Source organism: Lissotriton vulgaris, chromosome 9 (assembly GCF_964263255.1).
Source record: "Lissotriton vulgaris chromosome 9, aLisVul1.2, whole genome shotgun sequence".
In the NCBI taxonomy this organism is placed as follows: domain Eukaryota; kingdom Metazoa; phylum Chordata; class Amphibia; order Caudata; family Salamandridae; genus Lissotriton; species Lissotriton vulgaris.
Genome location: NC_141697.1, coordinates 362047890 through 362062282, shown reverse-complemented (window position 1 = coordinate 362062282; position 14393 = coordinate 362047890). Strand labels below are relative to the sequence as shown.

Here is a 14393-nt window from a genome sequence, read left to right as displayed (position 1 = left end):
AAAGTGTCAAAAAAATGCAGAACTGCACAGACACTTAAGAGAGAATTTAAAGACATATAATGCAGCCTACAAACAGGCTACACTGTCCAGTACTTCAACTAGAAATTCCACTAAAAATCCACAAACAGCAAAGCCTCTCCAGATTTCCATTGCTTTCAGCAAAAACCCTCTGGAATGATAGAGAGGAAGACATGGACAGACAAGCCCCATAGACTGCCATTATGTGGCTCAAAACAGGATACTGTGCCTTTAAGAGAACTTTCCAGAACTTCACAGTATCCCAGAATGCACTGCAGGTCCCTTTTACTTTCAGTTCTTTTTTCTGGCTCCTGCTAGCAGGACCCTAGAGCATTGAGCTCTCCCTTTTTAGGGTTTTTGGTGATTGTTTCACTGCTTTTACTCAAGTTAAGTGCTTTATTGTACTTTGGTGCCTTTCTCCTTAGTTCTTGCACTCAGTTTTTTGTCGAATATGCCTGCTTTATTCGATAAATGCCCGGAGTGCTCCAGGAAGAAGGCCAAATCGGATCCCCATGAGGTGTGTATCCTCTGCCTTCCTTCTTCACATATCCCTGAGGAGTGTGTGATATGTCAAGGCTACTCTGGCAGGACCCTGAAGGACAGGAAGAAGATCAGACTTCAGGGCTTCGAGGAAAGAAGATTGAAGGCACAAGGTGGGTCTGGAGGGGCTTCTTCTGCCCATGCTGAGGCCTCTGGGGGGCTCCCCAGGGGCAGGAAGGCCAGCAAACGCCACCATTCTCCGCCTGGGTCCTTTGCGCCCACTACGGCGTCGAGAGGGATGACTACGGTCTGCTCCCCGTCGTCGGTGTCGAGGGATGTTACTAGACCTTCGAAGTCCCCGGTGACTGTTTCTTCGTCGGCGTCGAGCTTTTGACGTCGACAGGCCCGGCGTCGGCGCTCGCCGTCGAGGCGACACCGCCGTTCGCCGTCGGCGAAGAGGAGGCGTTCGGCGTCGAGGGAGTTCTTGTCGTCGAGGGAGTCCTCGTCGTCAAGATCGCCGTCGAGGCACAGGTCGCCGTCGAAGCACGGGTCGACGTCGAGGCCCAGGTCGCCGTCGAAACCCTGATCGCCGTCGAGGCATGGAAGATCGCCGTCGAGGCATGGAAGATCGCCGTCGAGGCATGGAAGATCGCCGTCGAGGCATGGAAGATCGCCGTCAAGGCATGGAAGATCGCCGTCTAGGCATGGAAGATCGTCGTCTAGGCATGGAAGATCGCCGTCGAGGCATGGAAGATCGCCGTGCAGACGGTAGCCGTCGAGGCGCCGAAGAACGACGTCGAGGCGTCGTCGATCGCCGTCGAGGCGCCGACGATCGCCGTCGAGGCGCAGAAGGTCGCCGTCGAGGCGTAGAAGATCGCAGTCGAGGCGAAAGCGTTCGTCGCCGAAGAAGAGGCGCTCAACGTCTGGTCGCCGTTCCTCGACGTCAAAGAGAGGTGGACAGAGGCCTGACGCTGTGGGAAGTTCGCCAACTTCCCAGGCTGGTAGAGGTGGAGGATCCCTGGGCTCGGTGTACTCTGAGGTGTATACCCCGTCGGGGAAGGTGACTCCCCCTCCTCCGTTACCGTGGGAACTCCCTCCGAGGACCCCTACTCCTCCTCCGTTGCCTCCGCCGCACCCTGGACCAGGGTTGCCAGTGAAGCCGCCTCCATTTCCACCGAGGTCTACTTCGCTGCCTGTTATTCCTACACCTCCCAAGGGTACGCCTAAACCGAAGGCTCCATCCAAGCCCAAGTCACCCGCTCCGGTGGACCCGGTTTACCGCCCTCGGCCGAGGAGGTCGCGTTCACTCTCCGGACGGAGAGGAAGATCGAGGAGTCGTCATAGATCCTACACCAGATCAAGGCGTCGCCATAGGAGGCGGGGGTCGAGGTCCCGAACGGACTCTTCCAGGACCCGTTCCTACTCCCCGACCTTGTCGGACACCCCAGAGACCAGGGTTTCTCCAGTGGATGACATTGCCACTTTCCAGGAGGTCCTCCTGAGGGGCGCTGCGAAGTTGGTATCGCTGTGACGGCTCCTACACCTTCAACTTCAGTGATATTTGAGACACTCCACAAGAGGCATCTGTCTCGCCCTTTGCTTCCGCTAGTACCTGGATTGAAGGAACCCGCAGAGGAGCTGTTCCTCACACCGGCTGTGGTGAAGGCTGCTCCATCCCGACTTCTAATGAAGTACAGGGCCCCGGATTCGGACCCTGCCTTTCTGAGAGTTGATCCGGTACTAGATTCGGTGATAGTGACGGCGGCCAGGAAGCTACACTCTACCTCCCCGTCCTCCACCGTGCCTCCAGATAAAGAGAGTAGATGGATTGACTCAGCTGGACGGAAGGCGTGTGGGACCGCTTCCACAGCCATGAAGGGGTCCAGTGATACAGCTCTGCTGGGACGTTATGACCAGGCTCTGTGGGACTCCCTGCAACAGTTCGTGGAACTGCTACCAAGAGACAAGAGGGAGGACTTTCAGGAGATCCTCAAGGAAGGGATGCTGGTGTCCAATCAGGTCATCAGCGCAGCTGCGGATGGCTCCTTGTTGGCTGCCCATGGTTACTGCCATGGAATCAATCAGCGACAACATGCCTGGCTCCGGCTCACGTCACTCAAGCCGGAGGCCCAGCAGCGGGTGGCCAACCTGCCTTTTTCCGGGGATACTTTGTTCGGAAAACACGCAGATGATGAGATGGCCCGCATGAAGACGGAGGCGGAGACCCTTACGGCTGTGGGCTTGGAGAAGCCCAAAGAGAAGAAATCCTTCAGGCCTTTCCAGAGGCGCTACGGCGCACAAGGAAGAGGACGGGGGCAGTCTTCGGGACAGCAGCAGCAGCAACAGCAGCAGTTCCGGAGACCCTTCCAGAAACGACAGAAGGGTAGAGGGGGACAGCAGTCCTCTACCGCAAACAAGGGCCCAGTCGGGTCTCGACCCTGAGCGGTTACTTCCCCTTCATCCGTTACCCGCTCCGGTGGGGGGAAGCGTTCAATTTTTTCTGGCAGATTGGAGAAAAATTACTCAGGACAAGTGGGTGCTGAATATTGTTTGCAATGGATACAGTCTTCGGTTCATCAGCCCTCCTCCAGCGATCCCTCCGGTCAGCTCGCAGTATCAACTGCGCGAGCTCCAGGTGGAGGCCGATATCCTGTTAAGGAAAAGGGCTATAGAAGACGTACCTCTGTCTCAAAGAGGAAGAGGTCTGTACTCCCGGTTCTTCCTGCTTCGCAAGAAGGACAAGAACGAGTTCAGGCCCATTCTGGACTTGCGGCAGGCAAACAAGTGCATTCGCAGAGTTTCGCATGCTGTCGTTGCATCAGATTTTTCCTCAGTTGCAACTGGGGGACTGGCTTTGTGCCATAGACCTACAGGTTGCGTACTTCCACGTGCCCATCGCGTACAAACACAGGAAGTTTCTGCGATTTCAAGTTGGCACCAACCATTATCAATACACAGTGCTGCCATTCGGGCTGAAATCTGCGCCCAGAACATTCTCGAAGTGCATGGCAGTGGTAGCGGCACACCTCAGGAAGAACAAGGTGTTTGTCTACCCGTACCTGGACGATTGGTTGATCAAGGCCTCCTCCTTCTCGGAAGCTCAAGCAGACTTCCAGAAGACGTGCGTTCTCTTGAACAAGTTGGGGTTGCACATCAACATGTCCAAGTCTGTCCCGATCCCGGTCCAGTGCATTCAGTACTTGGGAGCCACCATCAATACGCTGTCAGCAAGCGTGTCTCCTTCGGAGGAGCGACGGCTATCGATCCTTCGGAAGGCTCAGGCTCTTATGACCGCTCCTTCTACAACAGTGAGGACGGTGTCTTCCCTACTGGGGTTGATGGCCTCTTGTATCTTCCTCACTCCTCATGCATGACTACACATGAGACCTCTGCAGGAGTGCTTGGAGGACCAATGGGACCAGAGGAAAGGATCTTGGGAAGAGAAGATACGACTGTCTCTGCATGCTCTTCAGTCTCTGAAGTGGTGGTATTCAGCGGAGAATCTCCTCAGAGGGGTTCCCTTCCACAAGGACATTCCTACTCAGACTATCGTGACTGATGCTTCTCTCCACGGCTGGGGAGCACATTCGGGAGACTTACAGATTCAAGGAACGTGGTCTCAGATGGAGTCCACGTATCACATCAATTTCCTGGAACTCAGAGCTGTTCACTTGGCGCTGAAGGCCTTTCATCCATCCTTCCAGACCAACTCTCTGCTTGTAGAGACGGACAATACGACCACGATGTATTACCTCAACAAGCAGGGGAGGGTCGAGATCGCGCACCCTGTCTCGGGAGGCGCAGACGATGTGGCACTGGCTTCTGGCCAGAGGATTGGCGATAACGGCTACCCATCTACCAGGTGTGGAGAATGTTCAGGCAGACGCACTGAGCAGACTGATTTAGGAAAACCACGAATGGGTCATAAACGACGACGTACTAGGAGAAGTCTTCGAAAGGTGGGGGACTCCAGACGTAGATCTGTTCGCCACCGCCGAAAACAGCAAATGCCGAGACTTCGCCTCCAGGTACTACCAGCAAGGGACGCTGGGGAATGCACTCTGGATCAACTGGTCGAACAGCTTTGTTTACGCTTTTCCGCCCATTTCCCTGATTCCAGCGGTGCTCATCAAGCTGTCCCGGTCCAGGGCACGGATGATCCTGATTGCCCCGGAATGGCCCAGGCAGTGGTGGTTCACGGACCTTCTACACCGGTCTCTCCTTCTGCACATACCGCTGCCGTGCGGCCGGACCTTCTCACGAAGTTCGGGGGGGCAGATATTGCACCCCAACCTCTCGTCCTTGAGTTTGGCGGCATGGCTCCTGAGATAGTGCAATATGGCCATTTGAATCTGCCCGAAGATTGCATGGACATACTGAAGGAGTCCAAGCGACCTTCCACCCGGACATCTTATGCTTACAAGTGGAAGAGGTTTTGTGTCTGGTGTGTGTCCAAGAACTTTGACCCTACGACGTGCAAGGAAGATGTCATCCTTCCTTATCTTCTACATTTGGCACGGTCTGGCCTTAATGTTCATTCTATTAAGGTTCATCTTGCTGCATTGACTGCCTACAGGAAAAGCCCTTCACAGACTTCCTTCTTCCAGATCCCTGTGATCAAAGATTTTTGGGAAGGCTTGAAGAAAGTGTTCCCTCCTGTCAGGCTTCCTTCGCCTTCATGGGAATTGAATGTGGTGCTGTCCAGATTGATGAAGGAGCCTTTTGAACCCATTCATAAGGCTTCGTTGCAGCACCTGTCCTGGAAGGCGGCGTTCCTCGTGGCCATTACATCGGCCCGCAGGGTGAGTGAAATTCAGGCGTTGGGTTGCCAAGAACCTTATACTGTATTTCATGCTGCTAAGGTTGTTATGCGTACTCACCCTAAATTTCTTCCCAAGGTTATTTCTGATTTTCATGTCAACCAGACTATAACTTTGCGTACGTTTTTTCAGAATCCTTCATCTTCAGCGGAAAGGTCCTTGCATTCCCTGGATGTTAGGAGGGTGTTGAAATTTTATCTGGATAAGACCAAAGATATTCGTAGGTCAGACCAATTGTTCATCAATTATGGATCAGTCAGGACGGGTCTTGCGACCTCTAAGCAGTCCATCTCTAGGTGGATTGTGTCCTGCATACAATTGTGTTACCAGAAAGCTAATAAGACCTTAGGAGGTAAACCTAAGGCTCATTCCACCAGGGGCATAGCTGCCACGATGGCTTTGCTCCGTAATGTTCCTATTGCAGAAATTTGCAAGGCCGCCATTTGGAAGTCGGTTCATACCTCTGCTAAGCATTACTGTCTGGACACTGATGCCAGGGCAGATGCTCAGGTTGGACAGGTTTCGCTGCGGAATTCGTTCGCACAATAGTGGTGTTGGTTTCTTTTCTCCACCGCCGCTTTGGTGTGGGGATGGGCTTGCCATTCTATTCACTAGATTATGACTATACACAGAGATCCCCTACTACAGAAGGAGTAGTTTGTCCTGTAACTCCAGTTCTGTAGTAGGGGTATCTCTATTATAGTCATAAGCGCCCGCCCTCCTCCCCGGTGGAGAGATATTTATGTACGGAATGCTACAGGTCTGGCGTGTTACGCCTTCAAAAAGAACTGAAAGTAAAAGGGACCTGCAGTGCATTCTGGGATACTGTGAAGTTCTCGAAAGTTCTCTTAAAGGCACAGTATCCTGTTTTGAGCCACATAATGGTAGCCTATGGGGCTTTTCTGTCCATGTCTTCCTCTCTATCATTCCAGAGGGTTTTTGCTGAAGGCAAGGGAAATCTGGACAGGCTTTGCTGTTTGTGGATTTTTGGTGGAATTTCTAGTTGAAGTACTGGACAGTGTAGCCGGTTTGTAGGCTGCATTATATGTCTTTAAATTCTCTCTTAAGTGTCGGTGCAGTTCTGCATTTTTCGACACTTTAAGAGATTATTTTTGATTGCTCCGGGGTCCACGCACATGGGCGGGACTATTCACTAGATTATGACTATAACAGAGATACCCCTACTACAGAACTGGAGTTACAGGACAGATACTACTCCTTGTTTTCCAACTTCTAGCCGCGCCTGACCTTTCCGCTGCCCTCTGTCCATAGCGTCGGGACATCCCCGTTGGGGGTAGCCGTGTGCTTTATAAGCTTCTAAATAAATAAATAAATAAATAGAAAGTCGGGTTGGAAAGCAGGCACAGCCCTTCAGTGCTCTTCTTAGCGCTGAAGTAGCCTGCTCCAGCCAATTCAGACATTTCTCTCATGCAGCACGAGAGCAGTGTCTGGCTTCGATAAGGAGCTGCGAGACCTCGCTCTGGAGGAATAGGGAGCTGGCTTTAGGAGTCAGAAGCCTGCTGTAGAACAGCCAGGATGTGCTGCAGGCTAAAAAGGTAAGTGACATTTTTTTTTCATTTTATAATGTAAATGTGTATTTGTATATTATTTAATTTTAACTATATCGACACAACATTTTCGTGATTCACCAATCGCCACTGCTCAGGTTGTGCATGTGCTGGAAGCAAAATACTGGATTGTGTCTGTCTGTCAATCTGCAGGATGTCTACCTTCATTATCCTATCCTGCAGTCACAACGGAACTATCTGCGCTTCACAAGTGGGTCTGAGCATTTCCCGTGTATGTTCCTTCTGTTTGGTCTCAATTCCACTCTTCTGGCCTTTCCACATGTGATGGCGGTGATTGCTGTCCATTTCAGGCAGGCTGGCGTCTCCGTGTTACCTTTCCTGGGCGACTGGCTAATCAAAGCAAGCTCTCCTTAGAGGGTGTCATTCCATTTGCAGGCCACAAGCATATTGTTTTTCAACCTGTACTTTTCAATTAACGAGTACAAATCTCATCCAGTGTCTTATGGCCATATCCTGTTCATAGGAACAGTACTGGTTTTCGACATAAAGTCGAGCCTTCCCTTCTCCTAGAGGATTCAAGATATTCAGATTATGAGTTTAATGTTTCGAAGTGGAGCGAATAATCCAGTCCAGATGGTCTTTCAGCTGCATCTGCTTTGTCACCCATGCACGCTGGCACAGATGGCCCTCCGTAGGCAGTGGTTCCAATACAGCTGATATCTCCAGAGCTGTATTCACACCACATTGGATCTACGATGGTAGAGTGTGGAAAGCAACCACACTTAAGGAAAGTAGTTTCCCCCTCTCCCTCCAGTTACAACACTGTTCATCGATGCCTCCATCCTAGGCTGGGAAGGCCATCTAGAGGAATTGGAGATCAGATGTCTCTTGTCTCCAGAAAACCCGATATTGTACATTACCCTTTTTCTCACATATGCTCGATTTCTCACATTTTGAGGAAGACTTGCCCAAGTAATCCTAATTGTCCTGGATCGGCCATGAAGGGTGTCATTCACCTCTCCCTGGGCCCTTCTCTGTCTACCTCACAGTGTAGACCTCCTTAGCACATCAGCAAGTTAATTCCCCCCAGTAAAGGTGGATGTTATGGTATGTTCATAAAGACAAGCCACCAAAACAGCCCAATCAGGTAGATGAGACCAATCTATTTGCCAGATGTTGCTGTCCACTCCCAACAGTAGATGACAGTCATTTTCAATGCATGTGAATCAACAACACAGAAATCTATAAACAAGGTAAGGAACATTTTTTCATTTGTATATTTACGTCTAACACTCCCTCCCATCTGGCCCAAAATTCACTTGTTGCTATTATACATTCACGCTTGTGCTGTGAAATCTGGGCTACAATGGCCTCTACTGGTAATGAAGTGTTGCGCGTATTCAACTCATTGGCTGATGTTTAAGCAGTCTCAATTGAGTTGACTTGCTACTAAACAAACATTGATGTGCCTGCCCTGTCCTAATATTGCTTCTTTCTACATTAAGATATTGGTGATTCTTAATTTGACTATTGTGACTGTTGAAGCATGTGAATCTATGAAAGCTTCCAATACCGGAGAAGTGAATTTATTGGTTTGGAACTGATTTATTGTGTGCTTATCTTATCAAGATATTAGATAACCATTTTTACATTTCTCATTGTTTTTACAGGTGCTAAGGAAGTTTCGTGCTCATGAAACCAACCTACTGATTGCGACAAGTATTGTGGAAGAGGGTGTTGACATTCCAAAGTGCAATTTAGTAGTTCGTTTTGATTTACCAGCGGAATATCGTTCCTATGTGCAATCCAAGGGAAGGGCAAGAGCACCAATCTCTAATTACATCATGTTAGCAGATTCAGACAAAATTAAAGACTTCGAAGATGACCTAAAAACATACAAAGCAATTGAAAAGGTACTTATTTGCATATCGCTGCATCTTGGACCGAGATTTAGATAGTTGGGCAACCTTTAGTTTACAGGTGTTATTCCAGAGATTATGTACTAAAGTCAATGTAATGAATACTCTGAGTTTGGTAATTAAGATCTATTCTATGCGCCCCAAAAATATATTTAAGATTACATAAACAATCTGTCATGATGTGTGAATTGTATTTTTATTGTAAGTGTATGCATTTGAATCCATGGAAAATATGTCTAACTTTGCATCTTCATTAATGTTCATAAAGGTAGAATAACTGTGCCAATGTTTTTTTTTTATATATCTATATATAGCATTACTTTAAATGTTGCATGTTTTCTCTCCTTATAAATAATTCCAACATAAGCAAAACAATGGCTCCTTCTGATAAAAGTCTGGCTGGGTTGGGGAGGCCATAGAGAAGCGCTATAAAAGCGCTATAAAAGGCGCCAGCTACCTTGAAAGCGGTAATATCAGACCTCTGCTTACACCTTTCCCCTCCTGAGGCGGAAGCCGGGAGGTCTCTTGCTTTTCTTTCTATTTTAATTGCATTTTCGTGATTTTAAGCGCTCGACATTTGTGCTTGTTAATTGCACTATTTAGCCTGTTGTAGTGTGTAGAGACCCCCCAGCGCTCAGCAGCGCTTTAAAATTCATCTTTCCCCCCTTCCTGCAGCTCCGGTCCCACCCTCGGCTGAGTGTTGACGCCGAGGGCCGGGCGCCGGTTTTGGCGGCCATCTTGGGTCAGGCTGGGTTGGGGAGGCCATAGAGAAGCGCTATAAAAACAGGCACTATTGGCTCCGCGCAGCGGACGCGATCAGCGGACGCGCCGGACCTGCGCCGGAGTCGTGCCAGAGTCCTGCCCGTCTGCGCCCATCCGTGCCCAGGCGGGCCCAGGGCCCGCCACCATGCCCCACCCACTGATGCCTTTCTCCAACAGGCTCCAATATGGAAGAGACGCTCTCATCGCCTTACGTCCGCCCCACCCTACTAGTTGTAGCTTTGCACAGATGGGGACCATTCCATTCTTACCTTGCAGAGCTTGCTCTTCCGGCCACAATTCAGTGGCTGTGAAATCCGTTCTCTCCATGGCTTTGCTAAACTGCCGGTCCTTGCCGAGCCATGCCATTGAAATCAATTCACTTATTCTAGACCACGAGCTCGATGTGCTGTTTCTCACTGAGACCTGGCTCTCCCCCAGCTCTGGCCCTGACATGGTCAGAGCACTCCCCCCAGGCTTTCATATACTCCACCTTGAAAGACCTAAAGGGAGGGGAGGAGGAACTGCAGTTCTCTACAGAGACACGCTCGCCTGTAAGATCCAGAATGGAGGGGTGGCTGACTGTGAGAGCCTACAGTTCTCCCTTCGGCTGTCACCTACTGTGTCTCCGACAGGCTTGTTGATCTATCGCCCTCCCGGACCCATGGGTAGTTTCCCTAACTCCCTCTTGGAAATTACTGCACTTCTTGCCTCTTCAACTGCCAATTTTGTTGTTCTCGGAGATTTTAATATCCATCTTGAGGACCCCGCTAATACCATAGGAGTCGACTTGCTCGATGATTTCAAATCTTTTGGAATCAATTTGGCCAACTCGGGCGCGACCCATGAGAAGGGCCACCTGCTTGACCCCTTACTCTCCAATCTGGACCATTTTACTCCATCTCCGGCTCTTGCCCTACCTTGGACAGACCATTACCTGGTGTCCGCGTTATGGCATTTCGACAGCCGAGCTGCGGTGGTCCCACGGGTTCATACCCTGGAGAGAGCCTGGTCGAGGCTCCCAGTTGACACCTGGGCGGCACACTTGGAGGCCACACAGCCCTCTCAGGGAGCTAACCCAATAGTCGCCGACGAGAACTTCCATACCTGGCTCGTGGATTCTCTGGACACTCTCCTACCCAAAAAGAAACAACTTTCGAGGGGGAAGAGAGTGGGCTCGGCACCTTGGTACTCATCAGAATTAAGAACTATGAGGAAAGGATGCAAGAGGCTAGAGCGGTCCTGGAGGAGAGACTGGAGTGAGACGAGTCGTATAGAATACCGTGCGGCCCTGAGCAGGTATAAATCCGCTATTCGGGTGGCAAAATCAGGATTCTTTGAAGAGCGTATTGGCTCTGCGGCCAACTCCTCCAAAGAGTCATTCAGGGCCATTAAGGAGCTACTCAATGCCCCCGATCCTCAGGTTGTTCACGAGGACCCTCGCAAAAAATGTACAGAACTGGCCTCGTACTTTAAAAGCAAAATCGACAACATATTGGCTTCCCTTCCCCGGTTAGGTGAGGTCTCCTCTTGGGAGGACAATCCCAGCTCTCAACTTGAGCCACAATTGGTGGAGCTGGCCTCCCTCGGTCCAGTCACTAAGGAGGAAGTCTTGTCGGTGCTGAGATCTATGAAGAGCGGCTCCCGGAAAGACCCAGCACCTATTAAATATCTTAAACAGGTGTCATCCACTATCGTCGGCCCTGTGACGGACTTAATAAACCTGTCTCTTGCCCATGGGGTAGTTCCCCCCCAGTTGGAAAGGGGCGGTGGTTAAGGCTCTTTTGAAAAAGCCTAACCTCGATCCCGCCGACCTCGCCAACTTTCGGCCTATCTCTTTGCTGCCGGGTATCAGTAAGGTGGCTGAGAAGCTGGTAAATAGCCGTCTTTCCAACTTCTTGGAAGCCAATTCCCTCCTTGGCGACTCCCAAACGGGCTTTCGCCCCGGTCAGGGGACCGACACCGCCCTGCTGGCGGTCGTGGAGAATGCGAGGAGCATGCTGGATTCGGGGGGATCAGTGGCAGTGATCCTCCTGGACCTCAGCGCTGCTTTTGACACCGTGGACCACCAGGTGCTTCTCCAACGGCTGTCGGTGGTGGGGGTCACGGGTTTGGCCCTCAAATGGTTCGCCTCCTTCCTGGAAGGTCGTACATTTGAGGTGTGGGAAGGCCAGGAAAAATCATCCTCTACCCCTCTCCAGTGCGGTGTGCCACAGGGCTCTTCATTGAGCCCTACCTTATTCAACGTTTACATGGCCCCCCTGGAGAATGTGGTACGGCCGCTGGGTATTAAAATCATCAGTTACGCTGATGATACTCAGCTGGTGGTAGGCCTGTCCCAGTCGGCGTTCCATCCCGACCGGCTGCACACGTGTCTTGAAAAGATCTACACGTGGATGTGCAGCTCAGCCCTAAAGTTAAATGGCTCCAAAACGGAACTGATGCTGCTGGGGAACTCCTCTCCATCTTTGTCCCCTAACAGCTGGCCAGACTGTCTGGGACCGATGCCCTCCCCTAAGCAAGAGATCAAGAGCTTGGGGGTTTGGCTGGAGCAGGACCTATCGTTCAAAACCCACGCCAAAAAGACTGCTGGCGTGTGCTTTGGCCTGCTCCGCTCAGCCCAGAAGATTCTGCCCTTGCTCCCAGTGGCCACTCGTAGGCTTCTCATCCAGGGACTTATCATCTCGCGGCTGGATTTCAGCAATGTGCTATTCCTGGGCGCACCCGAATCTACCCTGAACAGACTGCAGCAAGTGCAGAACGCGGCTGCCAGGCTTTTGACAGGTCTTCCTAGGCGTCAATCTGCCCGCCCGGCGTTAAGGGCTCTGCACTGGCTCCCGGTGAGGGACAGGGTGAAATTCAAGTCACTCTGCATCGCCCACAAAGTTTTGCACGGGGTAGGTCCACCTATTCTGGAGGAGATGGTCCAGTCCTACAAGGCCTCTCGCTCCCTTCGCTCTGACCACCAACACCTCCTTCAGGTTGGCAGGGTGAAAAAGGCAAGAACCGGTGGCAGAAGGTTTTCAATCAATGTGGCCTCCTTGTGGAACTCATTGCCCCTACAACTGCGCTCCGAAGCTAGTCTTCTCAGGTTCCGTAAACTTTTAAAAACGTTTTTGTTCTCCGTTTAATCCCTGTTTCCTATTAGCACTGTTATGTTCTGATAAGCGCTGGGATGCCTATTGGTAACCAGGCGCTATACAAAACTCGGAATAATAATAATAATAATAATAAATTACTAATCATAATGGTAGTTAGTATAAAATATCAACATATCTAGTAGCTGAGCAGTCAGTTGGACAGACACAAATCACGTAAAATATGGTGTGGATGCACTTCACCAGTGTCACTTCATCCTGTGCACTGTTGTAAACACCACTTATCAAGGAGACTCTGTCCAGATTATTGGCTCCCGTTTGTAGCCCCTTACAAATAATGGTGAAGGATGTCTTGCTGAGCGGATATACAATTGAACACCTTAAGGGAACTTTTTCTCCTGTGTTGTTTAGTTGTGAATGTCTCCCCTTGCTGCATTATTTATTCCGTGAATCCCACATTCGAGTGCTTGTCCTGACTAAGCCTCAGTTTAGATTTTTTAGAGTAAACACATGTTTGGGGCGAAACGCTGATGTACTATTTGTCTTTACAAAAATTTGAAGCATCCACTGTGTAGAGGATGACCCTCTGGGCACAGCTTATAGTTCGCTATAATGCGTTCAAAGTTTGTTCAAATATTTAAACCAGTCAAGGTGCACTTTTCAAAGTGTTTATATGGTTGAAGGTAATTGTTGTCATTAGCTTCAAAGTTAACTTCTTTTCAACATTATTCACGTTACTTCATGTTCACGATTTTTATGAGATGTTCCCAATGCATTTCGTGCACAGGGTGCACTTCATCAGGGGAATCTAAACAACAAAGATTACATAATCACAGTATGAGGATAACTTCCTACTAAGTATGTAGGTAAACATATTTACATCATCCATACAAAGTTAAAGCATAAAATAGAAAGACATTCTATCTCATATTGTTATTGAGAAGCGAGATCTTTTCAGAATCAAAGCATAAATAAAGTTGTTGCTTAATGGCTAGATAAGATGTTAAAGGGTTCAGATTGTGAACTCCATCACCCATGTGTTGTTGTTCTAAAAACCAATCTGACTATTCTTTGTATATAGCATCAAGTTTTGAAGTGATAAACGAAAATAAAGATGCCCATTAGTTCGTGTTCGAGAAAATGGAAAGAATTGTGCGCCACGATCTATCATTAGTGAAACAAGTGAGACGCGTGCTCGTGCGGAATCTCCTACCTTCTAATCTTGGAATAAAGAGTTGAGTTCTTCTGTGTTCATGCCGAGTTCAAAATGCGAACCGGCGATTCAAACGATGCGAGTGTGTTTGGAGGTAAAAATAGGACTGGCTGTGGACACTCAGAGTGATCGCCATCTTGGAATGGTGAAAATCGTGCATTACGGAAAGGGTGGAAATAGATGAAGGAAAGAAATGTGATTAATTGCCATATTGCAGTGAAGGAAATTTGTAAAACGTTAATATATAGAAGAATCTTAAAGATATGATGGGAAAGTGAAAGAAAGTGCAAACAAACATTTTCTAGGTGAATTACCCTGTATTACTGAATCTGGGGATACCAACGTAGATGAAAAATAATGATGATGAACATGTGAGAATACAATGACAAAACCAATAAAAAGGAATAACTGAATAAGGTTATTATACTGTGGTCACGCCTTAAGCCATACTGTCTATTTATCAAGTTATAGGTAGCAAGAGAATTCTACTCGGTCATTGAGCCCATTCGGTTTCATTGCATTCAAAAAATATATCCAATGATTTTCTCGTTGAAATA

At 49.3% G+C, this 14393-nt stretch overlaps 1 protein-coding gene across 1 annotated transcript in view; it reads left to right on the top strand.

Annotated features, from left to right (window-relative positions):
- Nucleotides 1–14393, top strand: part of DICER1 (dicer 1, ribonuclease III) — a 521797-nt gene that overhangs the window by 187505 nt on the left and 319899 nt on the right. The window contains exon 11 of the mRNA XM_086937733.1: nt 8518–8760. Within this exon, the coding sequence (XP_086793859.1) occupies nt 8518–8760 (243 nt within the window). The remainder of the gene's footprint in view (nt 1–8517; nt 8761–14393) is intronic.